Here is a 26,695-nt window from a genome sequence, read left to right as displayed (position 1 = left end):
GATGCCTGCAATGCAAATGGGGGTGGGGGGTGTGATGGTGGCCATATACTTCATTTCCTTCAGAAGGGGGAGATAAGAACAGGGTGGGGGAAATCAGAGACAGGATCTTGGGATCATAGCAGCCTGTCTGCTTGCAGACAGCAGGAGCTCTTTCACCAATGGAAAGTGCACCATTAGACTCCATGCTGGTGTGGAGATGACAAGGGTCATGCACAAGATCTGGACTGGATGGAAATCCTTAAATAAAACACAGCTTCAAAAGGGAACTGCAATTAAAAGAAAAAAAAGAGAAGAAAAAGCCTTCTTGATTGGACTTGCAACAGCAATTTAAATGGCTTGTCCTGTCCTTCAAAAACACCCCTGCACATTTTTTCTCTTGTGGGAGGATGTAGCAGAGCAGGGTCTGTGTCTTCAGACCATTTCATTCAAGTCTTCCATAGTAACATGGCTAGTGGTTTATATTCCTGCCCATTTTGTATGGATCTATGAACAGGAACCTTTTTTACCTTAGATAACAGAAACACCACTATTGAGTTCTGACATTTTGGGTTGCTTGTTTTCCTTACCTTGGGGCACTAAGGCTTGAGAACAGCCTAGAGAGAAAGGAAAAGCAGGGGTTTAATTATATGGTCTTTGGAGGTCCCTTCCAGCCCAAACAGTTCTGATTCTATGACTGCTGTAAGTTTTGGTTTCGTAAAAGAAGCAGTTCTCCAAAATTATCCTGTAATGAAACCAATCTCAGCAGTCTGGTAGCAGGAGTAAACAATCACCCTCCAAATGAGAATGTGACTCTGCACGTGGTTTTAATTAGGCCAAGGCCAGCAGGGAGGAGAAGGAAGGGATGCAAAAGATGCTCATGTAGTAGACCTGGGCAGTGTTGTCTGCAGCTGCCTTGTGATCTGTGTTGCATCTCTTCTGCTCCATATATGCAGGCAATAGTTACTTTATACATTCTCCTCAATCTTTTTAAAGACTGCTGCTCTGAGGAGCTGCACTAGTGGACTGTAATTTGCTGAGCTGGGAGTGCAAAGGAGGAGAGCTGCTGCAGGCTTTCAGGCCAGGGGAGAATCTTGAGGCATGTGCTAAAAAAAAAAACAGTGCAGAAATGGAAATGCCTGAAATCCCACGGGAAGCACGTTAGTGCTGTGCCAGTGGGCTGCCCAGCCCCAGCAAGGTGGCTTTGCTGGAGGAGAGGACTCAGGAGATCCTCACCTCCTGAGTGTGGGGTCCAAGCCAGGGCCTCAGTGCATAATTGCTTTATGCTGGTCCCAGGAGCCTGGTCTCCAGTGCTAAGGGACCTTTCCTACCATTTTCTTACACTAGGATTTCCTGCAAAGTTTTACACTAGGGCTTCCCTTAATCCTGTTTACAAGAGGATAGTTGTTCTGTGAGGTAAGACCCGTCAGGAATGCTTTTACTGTCACTCCACGGGTCCCTTTTTATCAATCCTCTCTCACATCAGAGAGAAGATTGAATCCTGTATCACTGCTGGGGACAGCATACAGCATGAAGCTTGCTATCCAGCCTTAGCCAGTTGATAAACAAACTCTGCATAGACATGTCCTCTCCTCCCTTTTCCTGGTAAAAACTGTTTCACCACCTCCTTGGTGTCTGCTCATCTCTCCCTCCACCAGTGAGGGACACTTCACGCACAAAGGCAGAGAAAGCTGTAACTCGTGTCTCCACACCTGGTTTATAAGAAAGCACAGGTGGTGACAGGGAACTATGCTCAAAGTGCTGCCTCCCTTGGTTTTTATTACCACAGGTAGTTAAGTATGATCTCTGAGCAGAAAGTATGTGGTAGGTAGGAATGGGAGAGAAGAGGCTGGTGGGTAATGCCAGCAGGCAAAAGTCTTGGATCATGAGTGTTTGCTTCAGCATCCTTGGTGATGAGTGCCTGGGAGGTTGCCAGGGCTGGCAGAGCAACAGGGCAGGACTAATTGCTGACGCTAACGAGTGCTGTAAACCCCTGGCTTTCCTTAGTACAGCCAAGAGGCCTTTGCTCAATAGGAAAGAGCAGGAGCAATCTCAGGGGACATGGCAAGCAGGTAGTGACAAGCAGAGGTAATGGGAGGGTGGGTCAATACTGGAGCCTGGAGGCTGCATTGGAAGCTGTGTAAGTTGTTTGCAAACCCAGGCCATTTGCCATTTTTACCTGCCCAGGTTTACTGCAAAGTGCCCATAGCAGATGCAGCTTTACATGGACTGCTGGCAGACAGGTCACGCTGGAGCAGTTGTGGTTGGAGTTGCTTCTAAATGTGCCCCAAGCCCAGCCAGAGAGAAATTAGAATTTCTCTGCCGTTTCCTGTCAGGAGTCTAAATTTAGACTGTCCAAAGAACAGAAACAAATTTGCAACCCAGGTCCCTCAGGAAATTACATTCAGAGTTGAAAAATAACTTTTATATAAGGTTGAGCAGGGGGAGCATGAGAAGAAAAGGCTGTTGAACAGAATAAGGTAACTCCCCTATTAAAATGTCAGAACAAAGCTTTGCAAGCCAGTTGCAATGGGCTTGTAAACATGCACAAACTCGTCTTTACACAGCCCCAAGCACCACTGCTCAGACTCAAAGGGAACCTGAACTGATAAGTGGATTGAATCTTTTGTTCTTTGTTTTCTGTACTTGTATGCCTGTTCTCTCTTATGCCCAAACTGACCCTGAAGTGTTCCCATGGGGTTTAGTTGAACACAAGCTGGAGCTGAATCAAGTAATTTATGGATTTGATTCCCCTGAAAGCAAATTGCTTGGCTTAATTTTCCTACATGCAATATGCCCATTTTGCCCTGAGCACCTTTAAAGTGATCTGGTCTGTCCATTTAGGCTGTGAGGGAACCCACTCATGCCTGTTGGGGGGAAGGGTTCTCTGTGATTATAAGCTGTGCTCCAGTCAGCCTCAGAGAGGAGATCTTCATTACAAGCCAAAGGTACAGACATATCCCATCAGAAGAGAGGCCAGTACACAGTTTCTTCGGACCACACCTCTGCCGTGGTACAAGGAGGCCATGATGTGAAGCACGTCATTCCTTGGACTTCCTTGTCTCTCCTGTGTCAAATCTTTGCCCACCAAATACTAGCCTATCAGTAAAAGCCCACACTCACATTTCACAAAATAAGGTTTTTAAGACAATCCAGTTCCATCAGCCAGCAAAAATGTCCTAAGAATTTTTAGTGTTGCCCATGTGTAGTTCTGCCTTGATTAAATTTTGGGTGGGTATTCATAGGAAGCAGCTTTAAAGGGTGGGAGTGGAAGTGAGATTTTGTGGTTTAAAGCAAAAACGTTCTTTTAAAACCAAACTGCATATGACACCTGAGTAACAGACATCTCTTTGGCATGCCTGTATCTCACATCCTTAGGATGTGAGACATCCTAAGGAAAGGTAAATGGCCTCTTTCTTGTGCCTCAGTACTGTTCTTGCTATTTGCTAACCAAGTGAATTCAACAGATGAAGTTGTGAGTGCCTTCCACTGGTTTCCAACCACTCCCTGTGCCCTCAACTTGTGGTTTTAGTATTTTCTTACAGGCTCTGTCAAAGCAATGGAATTAGTGGTCGGTTGATAGCAACCACTGATCTACAGCATAGCCTCAGGAGCCATTTGCCTTCAGAAAATGTCTTGGTCTAAGGTTATTATTGCTGTTCAGGAGCTGAATGTCTCTTCTAAGGGGAGATGCTGGGTGTTCACTGTTAAGCAGACACAGAAAACAGTTTCTCTCTCTGCAAGTTGCTCTGTATACAGGTCTTACAGGGATGTAAAACAAAATGATCCAAAAATGTATCCAGTATTCAAGCAGCAGGATTTGGTGTTCACCAGCCATTTTTAATGCAAAGTCTTTGCAGTGTTTTCTCTGTGGTGAAGAAATGAGACTTAAGGCACCTGTAACAGCTTTGCTGCTGCTCAGTGAGGGGTTGGCTCTCATAGGACCTTACCTTGTAAACAGCTTTATTTATTATTTGTCTCTTTTTAGAACTGGGGGGTCTGTGCATAACATGTTAGCTCAGAAGCAAAACTAGTGCAAAGATGAATCTTGGCAATGCAGCCAAGATGGGCAATGACACCAGAACTCTCCAAACTAAGGTCTTCCTTGATTGACAATGCTGTACTTAAACCGCTGCTTCTTTAGCAGGACACTGTTGAATTTGTATAGATCTTCTCATGCAGCTTTATTTATAATAAAGGAAGTCTTGTACAAAATCTAAATGAGCATGAAGTCTCTCTTGTTTCTAGTTCTCTGCAAAGTGTTTCTAAGACAGCAGAAGGAAGGAGTGGGGATATTTCCAGTGTGATCCTAGCACAGTGAGCTCAGCAGCAAGAATCCCTGTAGAAATTATTCCAGAATAAACTGCAACATGAACATAAAGTGGGATAGCTATTCGAGTAATGTCAGGGATGTCATTCTTCTTGAGAATATGAACCCACAGAAAATCAAAGTAATTATTCTGAACATGTCTGCTTAAAACCACCCTTTTGTGGCAAGCCCTAAATAATGCTGATGTTGCCCTTATGGACTGAACAAGAAATGTCCTGAATTTCCAGTTCAGCCAGAGGAATCCTCTTTACCTGCTTGTTTTATGGGTATCCACAACCAAGTTCAGCAACCGCCCACCACCACTTAGCCCCCTGCTTCACCCCTTTGCCTGGTTTAAGGGAATGGCACCTCCTTGTTAATATTCTAATATGCTCTGGCTCTGGAAGCACACCCAGGGCTAGTTATTAATTCATATAATAAAAGCACTGCTGTTTCCTTGGCAAAATGTCTCCCAGCCCCACAGACTGCCTTCCACATCTTAAATAACTCTGCCTTCCAGAGGGCTCACAGGGGCTGAATCAGCACTGAGCAGATCTGAGAATCTACTTAGCCAGAAGTTAGAGTTTCCCATGGTCAACCACATACTGCTGGAAAGGGAATTCTGTAGCCCAGGATCATCAGCAGCCTTGGTTGGTGCAACTTTGTTGCAACAAAAAAAAAAACCAAACCAAACAAAAATAAACCCATCCTGCTTCAAAGCTATCTGACAAGCTCAGCAACATTTTCTCCATTGAGCTCTTGATTTCCAACAGCATATTTTTTTCTTTGCCTCATTTACTGCTTCAGTGTTGCTGTGGAGCAGAAAGGGTAACATCACTATAAAATCCTTTTTCAGAAGGGCAATTGGCAGGTTTTTGGCCCATGCCATGACCACTATTGCAGTATTATCTGTTACAGAGTAAGCAGAGCAGAGAGAGAAAGCCACCCCCTAGAGATTGGGTTTTAGCTTAAAAATTTATCTAATGACTTTTTACCACTCATGGGATAGCTGTAAGCAAAGATACAATCTCTAGTTCAAGTAGGCAGAAATACCTGTGCTGTAAAAGGGAAAAAAAAAAAAAGCAACCTCAGAGGATATGGCAACTCACAAGCATGCTGCCATGAATTTGTAAGGCACCACCAGGGATCAAACTGGTAACACTGGTCTCGGTGTGATACTGCTCAGGATTTGCCCACGTATTGAGAATGTTCCATCCACTCTGCTCAACTCTGCATTAGGGTTTGTTGCTTGCAGGACTAAAAGATAACACAGGTCTGTCCCCAAGCACCACTGGCACAGGATCAGATTTTAACTTGTATTTAACTGGATTCTATTTGTTTGGGAAAAGGAGGTCTCAAGGTGTTGAGTCATTGGGTCCAACCAAATGTGAGCTGTCGCATCTCTTCCAAGTAAAATTCCAGGCAGTCCTGTCTTCTTCTGAAATGATAAATTCCTTATGGCAACATAAACTAGGTTATTTTTAGCCAGTCTCCTATGCAGTCAGTGTGTTCACACACATGGGCTGGGGAGAAAGAGGGCCTATGCTTTCATCTCCTACCAAGTGGCTTCTGAACCCTTCAAACAATTTTCATTAGATTTGACAGGGCTCAGAAATAACTCTGATAATCTTTAAGCAAGCAGGCAAATGGATAGGAGACAACGGATAGGAGACTCTCATAATGCTGCAAAATCACAAAAGATGTACTTTGAATGTTCCCAGTGCAGTAAAAGGTAGTAGGTACTCAAGTCGTCTTTGACCTGAAGAAATAAGCTGTGAGAAAGTGCAGAGCTGTGTTACTGCTTCTGCTACTCTCAAAATGATCCACCCAGCTTTGCAGCAGAGCCCTAAGGGAAGATGGATGCAAACAGATATTCCCATGATATCTATTGGACCAGTCTGGTCTCAAAACAGAAATCTGAACAAGCCCCTGCTGTGGATCAATTAATGTTACAGTGCTTTCAAGAAACTTCATTTTCCAGTTATGTTACATTTAAGAGTGTCATCTGAGACTCCTCAGCTGCTGGAAGTAAAATCTCTGGCTACAGAGGCAGAGAACAAAACTTCTCAGTCATTATTCAAAGGCAGCATCTCTGCAAATAAAGGCTCTGAGTTTACAAATAATTATAAATCTGTCTAGCTAAAACCAGAGCTCACCCAGAATGTTAGAGAAAGGAGAAAAAAAAAGGTATTAGCTTTATTGATCTGCTTTGAGGGGGAAGCACAGAAGGTGCTGAGCTGAAACATTTAAATACAGCCTGTTCAGATATGTGAGTGCCTGTAAAATGCCTGTCTGTGGCACTGGGTTAAAAAATGTGCCCCCCCACAAAATAAAACCAATGAAGGTCTTAAAGGTGTCTTAGGCACTCAGCAGGAACAAGAGTCTATTTTAGACATGAAACTATCTTCAAATCCACTAGTGGGCCCATAGCCACTAACACCCTCAACTCAAAGACTTAGTCATGTAAGGAGACAAGATTAAATTTCTGTCTGTACTGTCCTACTTTCCAGAAGAGCCATGACACTTAAAATGCCATTGGAAGTGCAATTAGGCACCCTTCTGCAGACAATCTAACATTCAGGATCCAACACAGTGCAATACAGGCCCAGGGGGCAGAGCTGGGACCAGGATCAGTAACCACAGTGCACAGCCTGACTCATCAGTCACTTCACCTCCCCAGGTGCATCACGGCAGAAATCCATTCCATGGCTCCCAACCTTCAGTCTTGCTCTCTAGCCCTCTGCTGGGAATCAGCACAGAGGGATTTCCCAAATCCTCAGGGAGATGTTAGCAAGCTAGATACCATGTGCCAGCTCACACCAGGCAGGGCAGCCCTGGATGGTTCCTGTGCCTGTAAGCACAGATGATCCAAGCAGCCCCTCCTGGCCTCCCTCACACGGGCGTTCCCACGGAACAGAGGTGTTCTGCACTCACAGCAGGATATTCCTGCCAGTTCAGTTCACTTTCAGGGCTATCACATCATGTCAGTATTACAAACCTCCTGTATGCAAAACGAGGGAAAAGCAAGGTTTGTCCACATGCAGTTTTCTATCATTAGCCCCACACTGACTCCCCTGCCAGAGCCACATCTGGCAAAGCTTTGGAAGTGAAAGGTTTGATCCAGAGCAGAGATACACCAGGACAAAACAGCCAAGGCACATGAAGCATATGGAGAGGAACTGAGGCACCTAATCTGTGGGCTTGAATACACAGGTTATATCAGAGCTGTCATCCCACAAAGACAAACAGCTGATTAATCACCATGCATAAATTACTACAAGTAAGAGGAGACAAACTCTGCTTCCAAGCCTGAACAACCACAGAAAAGAGCTCTGTGATGAATGTATAGGGGAAAAAAAACAACCACACTCCAACCTGTGGATTGGCCCAAAGCACATGCTTGTTGAGAGCTCCCTTCTGAGGATGGTTTGAGTGGCAGGAGGAAAGGCACAAAAGCATCCTTTGGTGTAGCAGGAATGCTGCAGAGAGCTACAGGAAGGACAGTATTAAGTCATAATGCCTCCATTGGTCCTCATTGATTCTTCAGGCATTCTGAAGCTGGCAGCTTTTTTCCTCCTTTTTTCTCAGCCCTCCTATGCTTTTGCTGTGCAGTCACATAGGTGACTCATGCAAATGGTTTGCAGTTTACAGGAAACACTGTCTGTTCCCTACCCAGCTTGTGGCTGTTCAATGCCCCTATTCCTGGCTCCTTTTCCCCTGGGGAGATAGCTTTTTCCATTGGCTTTGCCAAGGGTGGTGTTTCTAAGACACAAACCTGCAGCACATGCTGCAGTTCTCACAAGCTGCTTCCTGCTCACCAAGAGATGCTGTGAGAGGCACAGAACAGGCTCCATACATCAGCCCCTTCATACCAGCTGCATTCTCACTGCCTCCTGGACTCAGATACAGTGTTATTGCAGACTGCTAAACAGCTGTCACACTCCACCCCAAGCACAGCTGCATCTCACTGACAAGTTTTGAAACTCCTGTTTTAGTAAATCGAAGTGTTGGTAGAAGGGGAAAAATACTAATGACATCATGTGGCATCATTACTTCACTCAGATAAATCAGCAACTGCCATCCCTGTTGGCTTTGGACCAGCACTAGAAAAGACTGTTTCCATCTTACAGAAAATAGGAGTGATTTCATAGAATTCCACCTGACCCCATGACTTTAAAGAGACTGCATTTTCATGAGCAGCTCCCAAGTGAAATCTGTGGCCAAGGAACAGTGGTGAAATAATCAGGCTACTAGTAAAGAGAGGAGAGAGGATAAGAAACAGGCAGTTCTCAAACCCTGCTAATGCAGGAGAACATTACAGATGCCACAACAGTGGAAAACTGGGGAGAGCAGTCCCAGGACATGTAACACTGTGCCAACACATGCACTCACAGCCAGGCCTGTCTGGTGAGCAGGACAGACAGCTGCTAAATGAAGCATGGCAAGAAGCTGAGATTAAGTGAAACACAGCAAGACGTTGAGATTTCCTTTTTCTTTTTGATTGATTAGGAAAAGCCAACAAATCCACAGGCATCTGTGTGGGCTTGACTCAAGTGTTCCAGGTGTCTGTAGTACATGATTTTTGAGAATTTTCAAACCAGTATCTCCAGTTACTACTACTTTCAGCACAAGAACCACTGGCCCTTTTAATACCTCCCTAGACAGCAACTTCTCAACAATTTCCCCAAGGAAGGGCCTTCTGTTATAGCCACAGTCCTATTCACCCAAATTCCCACTCAACTTACCCAACACTCAGATCTGAGAACCTAGGATCCCCATTCCTTCCTCCTGTCTTGGCTCCCTTCTACCTTTCTCTTGGCTTCAATATAAGGGATCCTAAAATTATAATGAAAAAACACCAGATGTCCTGGGTTGCAGTGTATTCTATTACCATCCTCATGAGCTGTTGAAATCAGGTGGGGCAGTGTTTCCTTGCCTCCTCCCCCCAGACTATCTTCTGTTAATGGCCCATCATTGTCCTGCCGCATGACTCATAGATAACTCCCTCTGGACTATCATCTGTTAATGAGCCCAATCAACACCTGGCCTCATGACTCATTACCCCATTGTGAGATGCTCCACCCAGAGGGAGCAACCAAGCATCCCATCCTGGATATAATCTGAGACACTGAACACCAGAGACAACCCTTCCCACTGGATTTCCAGAGGACAGGAGCTACACAGCCACCACTGGACCTTCTGAGGAAGAGTAGACCCTTTTCTACAGGATCACTGCTTCAGAGGACTGCTACCACCACCCTGACTAACAGGGACTCAGGTTGTATCTTGATTCTGTCAGTTTGAACCAGTGTTTTCTTTCAGTTTTTCCTTTTCTTTAATTTCCCTATTAAATTGTTATTCTGATTTGGTGCCTCCCACTGGTTTGTTTTCAAACTAGAACACTGGACCACATCTTGTAAGAGGGTACCACACATCTCAAGGACATCAGTAAAGATACAAGGACATGCTACAAATGCAGGACAGAACAATGCCCAATGCCTTGCTAACCTGAAGTATCTCTCAGTGAGTACTAAACTCACTATTTTTCTAAGACAGACTCTGTCCTTGTTTGCTTGACGTTGAATTTATCTTTTTTAACCTGTGCTAGTAGTAGTTATATTTCGTGGCATAATAACAGAAAAGAAACAAAAAAACACCCTCTTTTTTAGAAAGCAAGAGCACTAACAATTTTCAAGGGCAAAACATGGAGCAGAAGATAAGTAAATACCATACTTACTGGACTATCTAATCCACAGGTTTTAAGGAGAGCTCTGACTAAAGGGAAGAGCTGTTCATCTGCTTGATCCTTTCCTTACCAGCTTCCATCTTTCTCTTCTGTTGACCAAAACTGAAAATGCAAATGTCTCCTTTACACCCATTCACCCTGAAAAAGCCAGTCCATTCCACATAACTTGTCTTTTCCTTTCAAGACTGGGCCAGTATTGCATATTCATTACCACATTAAAAACACTTTGCCTGAGGCCTGTATTTCTTGCTGCGCTGAAATGAGTTCAAGACCCCAGCTGTTTGCGTGGGGATTTAGAACACAGATATTTAATAGTAAATTATAAGGCAGAATATTTCATTTTACTTTGGTTTTTTTCTGAAGTAGGACATTTATAATGGTACACTATAGCCACTAAATAAAGATGGGAAGAGCATTTCTTTCTGTTCAGATAACACAATCACTGGGTTACTGCAGTCTGGCTGGAGCCAGTTCAGTTTTTGGATGCTGATCTCTACTCTTAACCTATTACTGGATCTCCCTAATGTCACATTTCCCACAGCAGTCAAATAACACACTGGAGCAAACTGTAACATATTTCTAGCACTATCCTAACAGCTTTTAATAAGCCCTACACAAAGCAGAGCTGCTAATAAAACCAAAATGCTCTGCAGATAATTCTTGGAGATTTGCCACCAAGATCCCACCAACACTGCTTCAGAGACATTGGCTTCATAAAGCTCAAACCCTGCTTTCATCTAATGAAAGGGCCCAGATCCACATCCTCACAATACTTCACAGCTCTAGGCTTCCTCTGGGTCCCCTAATGACAATCTACAAAACATGTGTAGCATCACATCCCGACTGGAATTTTTTTTTAAAAACTACAGTATTTTGGAAGGAACAGCAGCATAATTATTATTTCTCTAAGTAGTGCCAGATGTGTTTAAAAGCCACAAAGATAAACAGGAGGGGGAAAGCTGCATAGTTTGAATTAAAGCTAGTAAGAGCATAAACAAGCCCCTCCAATAGCCACAGGCACAATGACCAAGTTCCTGCTCATTATTTTTCCTCATCAAATCTCTCTTTCCTACCTGAAGTTGCACAAGCATGCACTGCCTCAGAGTTACTGTGCCAGGGCAGAACATGTTACAGGAAAAAGATGAGGCCACTTTTCCTCCAGAAAAGCTCAAAGACTCCCAGTGCCTCAATTACAATGAAACCCATGAACCACCATATTCTGCTATGCTACCTCACCTCACTGCAATGGGAGGCAGATAGGAACAGTCTTGGATCTCTCATGACAACCACCTCAGCCCCATGGGAACCACAGCCCTGCCCTTGGACATGCTGCTTTGCCTTATTTCTTTCTGTGTGCTAGTTTTTATGGCTAGTTTGGGCAGCTAGTGGTCTGACAGACATACACAGCTGAGCAACATCAGAATGAGTCATAGATGTGGACAGGAAAAAAGAAATGGAAAAACAGAAGAGGAAGAAGTTTTCCCTGTGACTGCTTGTGACTCAAATAATCTTGTCCTCACTCTGCTATACTAACATAGAGGAGATGTTCAGCTGAAAAGCTCTGATCCTGCCACTTAGCTGATGAAACGAGTATCTTTCCTTCACCAGCAGCAAGACATCACCAGCATAATGTTCTGACTAAATTCCTTTTACTTGTTCTCTAATTTCACCTACACCTTGACAAACAGAGCAATGCTTTAAATTCTGAGAATAGAAAATAAATGTCCTTCTGCTCAGGATATGGTTTCTGTTGGCTTTACTCCTTACTCCAGCCTTTAGATTAGAACCTACAATAAACACAACACTGCTTTGGAAGGGCAGAGGAGGATTACAACCTAGCATATCTAACTGAAACTGGAAGCCCTTACTAGATGGTTCCTGCAAACATGACTTCAGCAGGGGTAGATGGGCAGGTCTGCAAAGTCAGTGTTTTGGCAGTAGAGCTGTCTGAAGAGACCAACCAGTTTGCACTAGGAATCACATTTTACCTTCACAAGCCACACTATCTGTTGTAGCCTTTACAGTGCACTGCTCCTCTCTCTCTGTACAACCAGTCCAGTGACGAATAGCTGCCCAGAAACAGGGAGGAAAAACGGTTTGAAGACAACATTGTTTGCTTTTTATTCATTTTCAAGACACGAGTATTACAATTTTTAAATCAGGTAACAGCATCAGTTCAGGGACTGCCCACTGCCATGCCTACCAAGAGCCCAGAGATTACAGACCATCACCTCTGAGTAGAGAAGTTTTCCTTTATGCAATATTCATGGCCAACAATGACTTTCCATCTCCTTCTTGAAGCCAGCACATCCTTCTCGTGACAGGAAGGAGTGGAGTTCACAGAAGGTTTCTCAGCCTTTTCAGCACTGATTTATTCCCCATTATGAAATGCAACCACAGCAGAGCCCCCAGCAAATTACACTGACTTCCCACACTGAAAAACAGCACTGACACTTCAGCCAGCATGTGCCTACTGGCACCTCAGAGCCCATAATCACATGCCTCAGGGCTGTTCTTCAAATACAGCTGGAGGTAGTTTTTGAATGTCTGCGGGTCAGTTATTGTAGCCTTGACAGCAGGGTCCTCCTTCATGGCCTCCACCCAGCGTTGGAGCTTTGGGGCGTGATTCAAAGAGCTACAGGAAAAAGGAAGGGACTGAGTAACGCAAATGGAAAATCTGGAGGGCATCAAGGAAACAGAACAGCTTGAACAGTTCCATTTTACTACTTTCTCTGTCCCAGTTAGAGCAGGATGCTTCCCCCAAACTGCAACACAATACAAACTTTCTTCAGCAGCCCCCAAGAGTGGCCCATTGCTGCAGTGTACACAAGGAATATTGACACTGAGGCACTTCAAAACACACCAGAAGCCAGGCAAGGTACTCACTCTTTCAGCTGGAATGCTTCCAGACGTTCAAACCACGGCCAGATCATGTAGTCAACCATTGAGACTGAGTCCCCACCATAAAATACTGTGTTGCGTTTGGACAGAACCTGTGAAGGGTGAGAGATGTCAGTTGCCCTTGAAGGAAAAGTGCAGCAGAACACTACACAAAACCCCCACTTCCTAGTGGAAGGCAGACACACTACAGGGATCAGTGAGCAAATGAAGGAGATACAGTATATTTCTCTTGTGCACGCAGTATTAGCAGAGTTGGATCTAGTCAGTATAGTTAAGCTTAATACTACAGCTGCTATTTCATAAACTAAGCACAGCTCTTCTCCAGAGGTTCAAAAACTGCCACAAAATATGAATCACTAGCAAGCTGCAGCATGTGCACAAAGAGCAGGTTAGCTCAGAATACGTTTGTGATTTCTTGCGTGTCATAAAGCATTAATGGCACAGACTAATCGAACACAACAGCACACATGCATTTCTTGAGCAACAAATCCAGTTAAATTTATCATCCTGGTAAATTAGAGCACCATTTTAGCAGGGACTCTTTTGCCACGGCAGCTGAGGCCACGTGGTGTCAGGGAAGTACTTCTAACATTACATCTCAAACTGCATTCAATTCCAGGTGTAAAGGCAACAGGAAGCAAGTGTAACTTACACCAGAAAGAGATCCTCCTCACAGCTCAGCAAGGAAAGCAGGGCCACAAAGAATGCAGCAAGTTCTCCTGTTACACTTATGATTCTGATGCATTTTTAAGTGCCATGGTCATCCAAGTTTAATATCCTTTAAGGACCCTCCAGAGCTTGGTATCTTCTTTAATTACACTAGTGCCTCTGTTTTCACACACCTGGGTGTTTTATAGGTAGAACTCAAGAGACCTTACAAATCTTGGTCTGTTTGGACACACACCATTCTATACACTTATGTGGCATTTATTCCCTGTCCACAACCCCCATGATCTAGCAGAAATTTTAAAGAAGCCCTTTGGGAAGTACTGAGCTATTTGAGCTCCCAGGCAGAACACGACCAGCAGCTGCACAGGGCAGAGACGGGAACACAGCCCCCTCTGTCGGGCAGCAGAAATCAAAATACAGAAGTGTTCCAAAGTACTTCCCCTCTGAAATATCTCTTGCAATACACTGAGGGAAGTTTGCATGGCTCTGTTCTGGCCTCCCATTCACAGACTATCAGCAGCTGCTGCAAAATCATTCAGGGTATAGTAAAATAGAGACACTGAAAGAACAGCAATTTATTTCACAGTATTAATCAAGCAGGAAGAAGGTTAATGCACCTGTATTTCATGGAAGTGAAACACACAACTTCCCCCAGGAACTTGTTATCTGCACTACTCCAGCCTCAGTCTGACCAGATGGACAAGACTACACTGGAAACAATTGTGTTTTGGCAACCCAAGGGGAAGGGAAAGCAGAATGCACAGCACTGTTAGGAGAACTAGGAAAGTACTAAGAGGTTATTGGCAGCTTTGCACCAGAACAGAAATAATCTGGAAGAACCCTCCTTCACTGGTCCACCCAACAATTGTCTGTGGCTACTAAAGACAGAAGGAATGGGTTCGTGACAAAGGCAAGTCCGAGAGCTGTTCAGACTAGCCAAGAACCATTACTGACATGGACTGTCAAAGTAGCTAATACAGCATATCAAAGCCACCTGACACTTCCTGGAGCTCCACTGAAGTTGCATTACACCACCAGTAGCAGAACATAGTCCAGGGTTGGATTTCTACAAGGGACACATTACATTCTGCTTCCACCCACCCCCAAAGATAAACCCTAGAATGAAAAAGATTTTATGTCATCACCGAAGTGTCTGCACTGCTTTCAGCACAGATGCTCTTCCACAGCTCAGACTCTTCAGCCCTTGCTTTTAGTACATGCTTGTTGTGGTTAAGTTTCAACCTGCAATGCTGCAAAGTCTCCTTCACTTAAAGCAGAACAAAGATATCCAAGACAACTAGAATTCAAAAATCTCTACAAGTCTACACAGTCTTCATCATTAGATGAAGTTTAGTTTACCTACTTGAAATTTACTCTAATGGTGTCCTTGTGCATCCTAGGCTGGGGTAGTAAATTGAGAGATCATATCTTGTTGTAACTACCAACTAAATGAGAGATCCACCTCCAAAGGCCATGGTATGAAAGGAAAAAAAGGGATCATATAAAGGCTGGCAATCTGCTCATTATCATGAAATACTCTCACCTCTTCAAGTTTGCCAAACTTTTCAGCAATCTCTGCTTTCAGTGCCGTGGTGTCCTGTCCATCTTTGACTGCCAAAACATGCTTGAAAAGCAAGGATGTTATCTATACAAGGGAAAGTATAAAGTTTTTAATGCACCTAGTACAAGAATACAAGCAAGTCACTCAAAACTTAAAATGTTAACGTAGATGTTAAGATACCAAATGCAAGTTAAAGCTTAAAAAATTTGACTTTAAAGAGTTAAATAAAGTCCATTAATAAAAATCTGTACTTCATAAAAGGCAAACAAAAGCCTAGAGGAAGAATGAATACAAATAGTAATGAATTTTAGTCTTGTAATATGAGAATAGTGACTAGAAGGGTGTTTCCCATCTGCACATTTTCTTTCTTGCAACATACTTCCCTGTAACTCTCTTCTCATCATGTCTGTCTAAAAAAGGCCTGTTGCAAATATATCTTCTCACTTAGCCCCTTCTTTGTCCCCATCCCTTTGTCATCTTCTGTTGATTCCTCTCCTATCTCATATCCAAGCTGATTTCTTTCACTTCCTAGACTCCTCAAACCACATGCTAGTACAGAAAAGCTAATTCCAGTCAACCAGCTCCAACCACAAATGAGAGCCAAAACCAGCCTCCCTATACATGTTCCATGTTCACAGCCATCTCTTGTCCATAGTTTTAGGCTCTGTCAGGCACTCTCCTCATCCTGCATTCACACAGTACTTCCTACAGAAAGAATCAGAATAAAATACAGCAACTGTCACTTCCCAGGTCTCACATATTCAGCTGGTTTGGTCTACTAACCTTTGCTCTACTGTAGGATGCTCAAAACCCTACCTCAGTCATACAAACTTTCAGTAGCTTGGATGCCTTCCTGCATCCATCCTTGAACATAAATGCTGGGAGCAATTCAAAGACACAATGGTTTGTATGTGCTCACAGCAAAAGGCCCCAAATATCCCCTCTGCTTATTTAAATGCTCGTCCCAGACACAAGACCTGCCTTAAAGGATGAAAGCAGCATCAGTGACAGCTGCAGTTTTTGGTGCAATGGTGAAGTCAGAAACTCAATCGCACTCTGCTCACACAGTACCTTTGAGAAGTCTTCCAAGAGCATCCTCTGACAGGCTCGCTCATATGGGTCTGAAGGCATCAGCTTCTTCCCTGGAAATGCTTCATCCAAATACTCACAAGTGATTGGGGACTCACAGATCAGCTGGCCCTTGCTGGTCTCCAGAACAGGAACCAGCCCAGCAGGGTTCTTCTCAAAGTACCACTCAGGTTTGTTCTTCAGATTGATGTTGATTACTTCATGGCTAAAAGAGCAAAAGAAACAAGACCCAGACAGGCTCAGTTCTGCTCCAGTCCACCCCACACCATGGTGAAACACAGTCACCTCATCAGTTCAATACTTGAGAGACTCAACCCTCAAGCCCTGTACTCCCGTTTTCTTTGAAGTTGTTTGCAGTACTAATCCTTTGACACAGAATTACTGCCACACTTCGCTGGAGAAAGCAAGCACAGACTTAAAGTGAGTTGTTTGCAGACTGTATGCATGTCTTTTATTAGTTTAACAAGCACCCAACTATCAGATCAAGCTAAAAACAAAGATCAGAACTCGGCACACTTATCACATTTGAGTTCAAGGGCAGTCTAAGAAAGAAGCAGTTGATTGCAAATGAGCTACGCCCCAATTAAGAAATGCATCTGAACCTTAACCTGCCCTTACACCAAAGCGTAAATCAGGAGAGCATCCTACCTACTTTTCTTCCCAACCTATGGCCTCACACAGAACAGGTGTTTATGGTAAAGGGAAATAGCTATTGATAAAAAAAAAGATACATAGGAAATATGTCTATATTAACAAACCACAGGTTTATGCTGAGTTATATGTGTGACCCCAGAAAATTCCTAGTAAGCCCGAAAGTCTGCTAAACACAGCTGAACCTTCAAAACAACTGAGAAGTTACCAGAAGGCAACTGTCACATCTAGGTAGCCATAAGACCCCTCCAAAATCACCATGCTACAACAAACCTTCCAGCTCCAAAATCAGTCCAAAGACACTAAATAAAAACAGAATTAAATGGACCCAGAAGTTTTACTGCATCTACTCTTAAAAAAAAAAAAAGTAAAAACCAAAATTAACTAATTTAACTCTCATCTTACTATCAAGAGACCTGTTAGCATTCCCAATTCCAACATGAACTCCCAGCCCTGTGTTGGTTAACAAACTGCTGGCAGGCCTTGGACTTGGGAGAACCAGAAAAAGATGGAAAAACAGTTACTTTTAATTTGTAAACTGAGGGGGACATTAAACCTCATTGAAGAATGCTGAAATAACATATAAGAATGCTAAAATGACATGGCTATCTTGAAAAAGAAACAAACACTGAATTTCATTAACTTAGTACAGCAAAAGAACAAGACAATGTTATAGGAACTCAGTACATTCCTCTTTTAAAAAGGCCATTCACTCACTATTGTGTTTTGCTGGGCAATGATACAACAGAAACACTGAATATTCGTAGCTTCCAGAGTTTTCATGCCCACTCGCATCAAAACCAAACAGAAGTATGTTATGTCTCTACTCACATTTGCCCAGGACAAGCTATGACAGGCAAGAATGATAAAACAAAATCAGTTTGGGGTTTTTACTTTGGGCCTTTATGCAGCTGATTTCATACGCAGCCTACTTATTCAATCTTTAGAGCAAAATCACTCACAGAAACCTCAATCAGCTCGTTCAGGGATGTTTAATTTCGGAGAGAAAGGAAGCCTGGCCCGCCGCTGGCTCCGTGCGCGCCCTGGGTGCGGGGCGGTGCGGCGGGGCGGCGCGGAGCTCACCTGATGCCCTTGGCGCGGAGAACCAGGCGCGTTCGCTGCGCGTAGGGGCAGAAGCGCATGCTGTAGAGCCGGACCAGCCCCGCGGGCACGGGCCCCGGCGCCGCGCTGCCTGCGGGGAGAGCAGAGGGGCTGTCACCGCCGGCACTCACCGCCCGCCCCGCCAGCCCCCGCCGTGCAGCCCCGCGGCGCTTACCCTTGCCCAGACTGCGGGAGTGATCGCCCGACATGCCGGCACGACGCGATGGGCTCCGACCCGTGACTGCGATGGGTGACTGCGATGGGTGACTGCCGCTCCGCGCCGCCCGGCCCCAGCGCCGCCGGCACCGCCTCTCCTCTCCCGGCCTCCCTTCCCACCCTCTCGGCCCGGGGCAGCGCTGCTGCCCTCTGCTGACCGGGAGAGCTTGTCCGGTGGTCTGTCCGTGAGCTGACCGCCCTGCCCACCCAGCTGGGACAGGCACTGTTCAGCTGCTCTCGATGCTCTCCCTCTCTTCGTTTACAAATAACAGCGCAACCACGTCTGGCACTCCCGTGGAAATAGGATACCCACGGCTGAACTCCATCCCACGGGCCAGGTGTATTTATAAGCAGTGCCTCCAGCAGCTGGTGAGGCACCAGGTTCCCCTCAGTGCTTCCTCCTGCATCATCTACCACCCTCCAAAACCCGATCCAACCCCACCTTGAGGGTAACGAGAAGGATTTCTCTCTCCTGCAGCTGTTCTGCTTCATGATGAAGACCCCAAGAGGAGACAACAACCCAACAGACAAGTGGGCACAGCTGAAGTTAAATCTGACTTAATTACTACCATGCAGTCATAGAGGGATTCATGCTTGCTTCTGCAAACACGATCTTTGTGAGAGCGTCAGTGCATGCATAGAGCAAAATAAAGAACCAAAGCACAGATTGAAGTCGTCTCTGTCCCTTTGCTCCCTCTTCACTTGAGATTAGGGCACTTCCTTGCACCAGCTTTCCCTGGAGTATATAATGGAAGTGCTTTCCTCTTATGAGTTTCACACATTGACACAGTGTCCAGGTTAATCTCTGACCACAGAGGTGACATGATTCCCTTCCCGTGGCTCCACATAATCTTCAGGTTGGATCTGTACATTAATAGGAAACAGCACGTTTGTAGGGACCAGTGGGCTGGCACAGCTCTTGCCAAAGAGAGGGAAAATTCCAGCCTTCCCAGCAACACACATTTCTCTGTCAAATCCCCAAGGCTAATAGAGTGTTCTCCAGTCTCATCAGTGGATCCATGCTTGCACAGGGGGCAAGTTCTACCTGTGGAGACCTTTTGGTTTGGTTTTGTCACTGGAGTTGGGCCTCAGACACCAGATCACAAAGACCAATATTTTCTGTGGTGATCTCACCACCAGATAAACACGAAGATGGTCACTGTTAATATAACCGTGGCTTTGACACCATTACCCATGGGAATGGAGGAACATGATTTTTGTTGAGTCACTGCTGCTTGATTATGTATATATTAAGCACGTCAGCAGACAAAGGGAATGGTAACTTGTTGCACAAGTCTGCCATGCCCAAGGCAAACAGAACCTGTACACAAGATGTTCTTTGCCAACAAAATAATTTCTCCTGCCATAAAAAAACAAACAACTGTGTTAGAGGACATAGTCCTCATTCCTCTAAGTACCTATCCTTAGGAAAGATTCAGCAAAATTTTGGGGGATGAAAATAGAGAAAAATAATTTGAAATTTCTCATAGCAGTTATGAAACACACAAGCAGTCTGCTAACTCACAGCCTGGAGACAGGATACAGGAATTCAAACAAACATCACAAGACCCACAGGCTACAATATGCCCTCAGAAACACCAAAGAAAATAAACCCACTTCCTCATTCTCTCCTGGTGTTGCATGGCATGCAGAGTGCCTGTGGAGACAAGAGTTAAGGAACAGGCTTGTTCTCCTGCCTCTGGACAGGAATGCTGCTCTCCAGCACCAAGAGTGCACATCAGTACTGCGCAACTGCACACTGCCACTGTGCAGGGAAATAACAGCAAGCGAACACAAGCAAGACACTGTAAGTAACAATCCTCCCTTTAGGAAAGAAAATCTATTTTTTAAACACTTGGAGGTTCCTACTGTGTTACCAGGCTAAAAGCCTCAAGTACAGAAGAAAAGGCTACAGCTGTACTTTCTTTTCTTTCTCGGGGAAAACTTCTCCTCAGCTTACTCTGAAGCTTCAGGAGCTTTATCGTACACAATCCAGTAACAACTTCTGTACCTTACCGAAAAATCAAGTTTGGAAGAGACATTTAAGATCAAGCCCAACTGTCACCCCTAAACCATATCACTCAGCACCAAATCCGAACCCCTCCTGAACACCTTTATGGATAATGACTCCAGAAAGACACAAGAGGCAATAGGAAAACAGGTACAGCTGTCCTGGTAAGAGACGGGCAGATGACACTGGACCAGGTGCTGGACCAGGTGCATGGCCACACAAGGTGACCAAGAGACAGAACCCACAGCCTCTCCCCCAAGGCTGGTGCACTCCTACACTTGATTCAGCACCTGCTTCCTAGACACAGCAGCAATAATCACCCAGGTTAAAGGCCACAGGTATCAGCGGCTCAGGGTCAGAACTACTCCATTGTATCAAAAATAGTCGCTCCTGTAACCCCGCGGACCTTTCCAACTGCTCCAGATGGAAGCGGACACGCCCCCTACCAGCCTTTAAATACCCACCCGTGCTCATTGATTGGCTAGCGCAGGGGCGCGGGCCAATCAGCTGCGTGCTCCGAGCCCGGCCAATGGCGGGTGCCGTTGCTGTTGCCAGGCCGCGGGGACCCCGGGCAGGGCGGGCCCCGGCACGGAGGGTCCCGCCATGGAGGGACTGGGCAGGGCGGGCTCCGGCACGGAGGGTCCCGGCACGGAGGGACTGGGCAGGGCGGGCTCCGGCACGGAGGGCCCGGGCACGGAGGGTCCCGGCACGGAGGGACTGGGCAGGGCGGGCTCCGGCACGGAGGGCCCCGCCATGGAGGGCCCCGCCCGCGCCGCGGAGGCCGCGCTGGAAGTGAGGTGGGGCGGCCGGCACAGCCCCCACACGCTCCTGAGCCCGGGTGGGGTGCGCGGTGGCCTGCGCTGTGCTCACCCCGCGGCGGCTCTGTGAATAGGGCGGTCAGACAGGGAGAGGAAAGGAGGCTGCGCTGTCGGGATCTGTCAGGATAGCGCGGGGGGAGAGGGAAAGGAGCATTCGCACGGGCACAGATCACAGAATCACAAATCAGTCGGGTTCAAGGGACCACATTGGGTCATCTGGTCCAACCTTCCTGCTCAGGCAGGGTCATCCCAGAGCGTGGTGCATGGGATTACATCCAGATGGTTCTGGAATCGCTCCAGTGATGGAGACTCCACAGCCTCTCTGGGAAACCTGTTCCAGTGCGTGGTCACTCGCACAATAAAGACGTTTTCTATCTATCTATCTATCTATCTATCTATCTATCTATCTATCTATCTATCTGTCTGTCTATCTATCTATCTATCTATCTATGCATCTGTGTATCTGTCTGTTTGTGTATCTGTCTATCTACTTTTATATATAACAGCCTGAACCCTTGTCCCCTTAGGATGTATAAGAATGATAAATTGCACTGTCACTCCATTAATTTATCCCTGCATACATGTTTTCTAGATTTCATTTTACCTCCACAAACAGAAGTTAGAAATACTTCATTTCCACTAATTTAGAGCTAGTGTTGGAGAAAAGCACAGAGCTAGTCCTGTAAACAGGTTCAGAGAGGTCTCATGTGCCATGGCACCTCATGCAACCTGTTCTTGTATGAAGGAAGGCCCAGAAAAACATGATGAGCTGAAATGTCTCCTCTGTTGCCATGGCATTCAGTTCATTTCCACAAGCACACTGTCAGTGCTCCCACTCCTCTCTGGCTCCTACATTGACTCCTCTCTTATGTAGCAAAAGAAGCCAAGAGCAGAAACTCCTCAGAAAAGATAATGGGAAGTTATTGCTGGGCATAAATTTATCTCAACACCAGTAATTTTAAAATGTTCTTAAGTATGAGAGTGCTGAGGCTGTAGTACCATCTCCTAAGAGTACAAAGGATCAGCAACTGAGCTGACTTTATGACTGACTTATGTTTGTGAAAGGAGCATAAAAATGCTTCTGGTCATTGCAGAGAACAAAGGTCTCTCCTAGTCAAATTCTCTGATTTGGAAAAAAGAGCCGAGATGGGATGTTTCTGAATGATAATTGCAAGAGAAGATGCTAACAGCAGTGTTATACACAGAGCCTGTCTGTTTCCTGCTGTGCTACCAGCAGGCTAAACTGACATCCTCGCTTAGTGGTAAATGCAGATCCCTTTGGTAAGACAACCCTGATGTTTGTCCACACACTTTTTGAAAAGTAAAAACATCTGCAAGCAGTTATGAATTTCTTGACATGTTGTAAGTTCATAAGCAGAGTCCTCTTAAGTAATTTATTTCAGCCCTTGTGTAACACATCCTGTTTACATTCCAGAGTTTTACCATGTTAAAGTACTGGAGTCTTTAAAGCAGAACAGTCCTGGTTTGCTTCATATAAACAGAAGCTATGCCTTTATGTTTTTTATTTTCTGTGTATGAGATGAACTATGAAAGTGCAAAAAGGTTAAACAAACACAACTGGGTCCCAAGTATGGATTGTACCCATGCAATTCTTTCAAATAAAGTTACGCCATTTGCTGAGATATATGAGTACAAAACCAGAGCCTGTGAACTTGGCTAACTTTATTTTTAGTGAAAACTGAAAGAAATAAAAGCATCTCTCCATGTTCTTATGCCAGTCTTTTGTGCTCCATCAGGGTAAGATCAACTGTATGTTTTTGGAAGCACTGAACTAGTGACTCGTAATACCAAATCTCAGTTATTGTGGTTTTGCAACATGGGTATGAGGCTGAATCTAACAAATCCCAAGCATCAGTCCAGTGGAACTTAGGCTACAACATTCCCTTTTGCACAGTTTTTTGAGAAATGTGTGTCTTTGGTTAATGTTCTAACATACAGTTGCTCTGTTTTCAGTTGGGTTCAGGGATTCTCAGACAAGAACTTTGGCTTTATCAACAACCAAACTGTCTGCTATCCTTGTGGTAATTACATCCTCTTCCTGGACATCAAAACAAAGAAGACAAGAGCACTGCAGTGTCAGACTGGCCAGGTGGGAGCCTTTGCAGCAAATGCCAACAGTCAAGTGCTGGCCTTTTCTGACCGGAAGCTCAATCCCATCATATACATCTACACTTTTCCTGAACTGAGTAAACCGACAGAATTAAAAGGTAGTGATGTGGTGACCCTCATCATCATCATTTCATTAAAACAATGCTTTAATCATCCAGTTTCTGAGGTTGGTTTTTTTTTTATAAGACTTGAAAAACAGTGTGGCAGGGAGCATAAATCTCATTATGAGATTTATGGAAAGCAGTGGAAGGAATTTTCCACTGTACTACTTTTACTTAGGTTCAAGCTAGGGAGGAATATGACCATACATAATGAAGCTAATTTAAAAGGAAAAGAAAAGGAGTTAAATGGAATTAGTTTTAGGAAAATGTAGTCAGAATAAGCAACAAAATCATACTGCAGTAGACTCCCAAGCAGACTGCTGAAAGCCAGATGAGAAATTCGGGATGTGAGAGGGATGAAGGGTCTTGCAGTTAAACTTTGGAGTCCAGGATTTAGTGTATGTTTTTGCCTGCTTCATGTAATTTCTCTCTGTAGTTAAGTTGCTTACCCTATTCATGTTTCAGTTCCCTTGCCATTTAAATAAGGATCATGCTACTTGCTTTTTTCATGTATATGAATAAAATCATGACTGCAAAGGATTTCATGGGACTTGAGGAAAAATACTTTACAATTTCAAAGTATTATTGAAAAAAATTGAAAAAATTCCAAGCAGTGATATATAGGGAACATTTTTATGATCAAATCAAAAGAATAATCTGCAGTAAAGCCAAGAAATCAAGGGCCTGGAGAATATTTAAGGAGTTAAACTGGATATAAAGGAAGTGAGAAGAGTATCTGTGGTACTATAAAATAAAGTCTGGGACAAGTAAAGACCATGTTCTTTATTTTTATATTTCAGGTGATGCTCAGCTGGACTATACCTTACTTTCATTTAGTTTCACAGGCCCATATCTGGCCAGTTACTCTTCGATCCCAGAATTTGTTCTTTCAGTATGGTAAGAGTAAAAAAATAAAATTCTCTCATACCATTTGCATTTAATTCATATATTTGTCTGACTACTGTTTTAACACAGACTAAGTTAACAAATTTGGAAAACATACTGTTTGCCTTCATCTCTTTTTCTTTTCCCCCCTGATTGATCATTGTCTGCAAATTTTCTGTACCAAAATTGCTGTTTATTTTCTAGTATTAGTAGACACCAGTCAAATTGGCTGTTAGCTGTACCAAAGTTATCTTCTACCTTCTTCCACATTTTGTTTTTTGGAGTAATTCCAGAGCCTTCAGCATCAGTTAATTATCTGTTCACTGTTGGAAGCTGAGCCCATGCTGTTTGTGGAAGAAAGTTGCCTGCTGAAAAGAAGAAAAAGGTTCTAAAGCCGATTTGCACTGGTTTGTCCCCCTGGACTGTTCAGTGGTCCTCTTAATTACTTTTGCTTGATCTTAGTTCTGGCTTATAATTTTGCTCAGTGATTACACTAACTTGGATCACTGGGTTAGATCATAATTTTCTGTTCATTGACGTGAAATATATAATGCAGTGCAGATACAGAAAAGTAGAATATGTAATATTTTAATTGCACTGTAAAATACAGCCCTGCTCTTGCCTCCATTGCCAGCAAGCTCCCATTGACTGTGGAGTCTGAGCACTTCAAAATAAATGAGGAGGGAGAAAGGCAAGCAAGGACATATAAGGAATAGTTGGTATAGTCTCAATTTAATGATGATCTTTTCTTATACAATTACAAGTGAAGTTGCAGAAATTCCTGGAATTTCAGAATTTAGTAATGAGAGTAGATACTATTACAGATGCCTCTTCTTTATCCCTTCTGAAGAAGAATAAAGTTTGCTGTGAGCTCTGATCATACACAGTAGTTCAAGAAGGATGTCTGTGTATATCACACTGGAAACCAACAAAGCCTCACTGGCCTGACAGCTGACACACTTGTCACTTACAGCAGAAGTAACACACGTGGTCCAATGTGTTCATTGTGTGCTCTTAAACAATAATGCTCCATCCTGAAAGACTTCTCTAGATTATTCTTAAAACCAGAAATACCTAGAAATGTTTAAATGCTTTATAGTAGTAGCAATTTCCAAGGCCAAACAATTTTAACCAGCTTGAATCAGCGTGTTACAACTGTCAGCAGCTAATTGTCATAAAAAACCATCCTAAGTCACAAAGAATTTAGTAACAAAATACAATTACATTAGAATATTAAGTTTAGAATTTATGATAATTTCAACAGAGGTGTGTGAGTTTACTGTGAAATCAGGACCTTCATTTTTGTGATTGGATTATATTGTGCATTCATTGACAGAAATCTCAGTGTTGAGCATTAGATGTCATGCCTATATGACCATTGCACAGCCCCAGTACTTTAAGCAGCTAGTTTGGGATCAGAGGTATAAGAGATGTTTTGAAACATGTCAGTCTCGAAATATAAAGAGCTTGTGGATAACTAAAAGCTGCCTTTCATCTGAGATATTTTATCCCTCATCTTTATTCTTTTCTGTTGAAAGGAGAAGCTTAATGTCAGATTCCTTTTCAGATACGTGTTTCACCATAGTTTCAGATCTTAGTAAATTATCTACTATAAAACCCAGTTGGTGTTATCTGGTAGGTATGAGACAAGAACACGCTGACAGATCTTAAGAAAGCATGATACACTGATATCTTTAAAAGTGAGAATTGTAGTTTATAGCTTCCTGTAATTTTAATGAGGGCTACTGCATATGTATGAATAATTCCCATTTTTTGCTTATGTTATAAATGTTAACCATTGTTTGCTTTGTGATTATTTCTGTGAATGAGTTTATTACAGCCAGACTAAGGGATTATACTGAATCCATTTACAGTAGTGTATGCATTTTAGATTTTTCCTCTCAGCAATAATGACAAATACCAAAGCTATAAATGATATTTAGATTAGCAATCAGATAGATTATCCAATAAATTAAGAAATGGTTTTAACCATTTTCTTCAAATATTGTTAATCAGTTCTTGGATAGCACCTAAAAATGCAAATGCCATCAAATATTAGTCTGAATAGTGAAAAACGTGCAAATTAAATGAGGAGAACATAAAATGGGTATACTGGACAAAAGAAAAGTCAGTGGAAAGCAGATTCCCAGGCTTCTGTCAGCTATACATAACAGCCCCACACAGACTCTGCCCTGGTTTGTGCCCAAGTTAGTTAACACAGCCATAGCTCGTATGTCTGCATTCACAACACAATTACTGTATTACCTAGGTAATTAATCCGTAGATAATCATAGGCTGACTGTGATTTGTTTCCTTATTATAACACCTTCCAGCTGCAAGCATTACAGTCATTATGTTACAGATTGGAAAAGCAAGGCTGAGGTGCTGAGGAGTTAATTGTTTGGGCCCCTTTGAGTAGTCATCGATGGAGCTAATGAAAAAAAAATCCATTTCTCGTGACCATTGGTCTTTTCACAGAAGGGAGTGCATGATAGTGTTTCTAAAATGTCAGTTATTCAATCATTTTCTAG

The 26,695-nt window shown here is 43.8% G+C and overlaps 2 protein-coding genes across 2 annotated transcripts in view; one reads left to right on the top strand and one right to left on the bottom strand.

The window, feature by feature from the left end:
- Positions 1-12,127: 12,127 nt before the first annotated feature.
- Positions 12,128-18,330, bottom strand: LOC309575471 (glutathione S-transferase omega-1-like). Its single transcript, XM_082285907.1, has 6 exons — positions 18,179-18,330; positions 17,986-18,094; positions 16,234-16,456; positions 15,145-15,246; positions 12,918-13,024; positions 12,128-12,666 (listed from the first exon to the last, which is right to left on the bottom strand). Exons 1-6 carry the CDS (start codon positions 18,210-18,212, stop codon positions 12,513-12,515), a joined length of 729 nt encoding a protein of 242 aa, XP_082142033.1. The 5' UTR covers positions 18,213-18,330; the 3' UTR covers positions 12,128-12,512.
- Positions 18,331-20,983: 2,653 nt separating this feature from the next.
- CFAP43 (cilia and flagella associated protein 43) overlaps positions 20,984-26,695 on the top strand; it is a gene marked incomplete at both ends in the record, with an annotated part of 43,121 nt that continues 37,409 nt past the window's right edge. Inside the window, 3 exons of the mRNA XM_082285843.1 lie at positions 20,984-21,114; positions 23,023-23,276; positions 24,080-24,176. Coding sequence (XP_082141969.1) covers positions 20,984-21,114; positions 23,023-23,276; positions 24,080-24,176 — 482 coding nt within the window. The remainder of the gene's footprint in view (positions 21,115-23,022; positions 23,277-24,079; positions 24,177-26,695) is intronic.

Source organism: Coloeus monedula (assembly GCF_965178545.1).
Source record: "Coloeus monedula genome assembly, chromosome: 8".
Taxonomy (NCBI): domain Eukaryota; kingdom Metazoa; phylum Chordata; class Aves; order Passeriformes; family Corvidae; genus Coloeus; species Coloeus monedula.
This window is presented reverse-complemented; position numbering and strand designations above follow the sequence as displayed.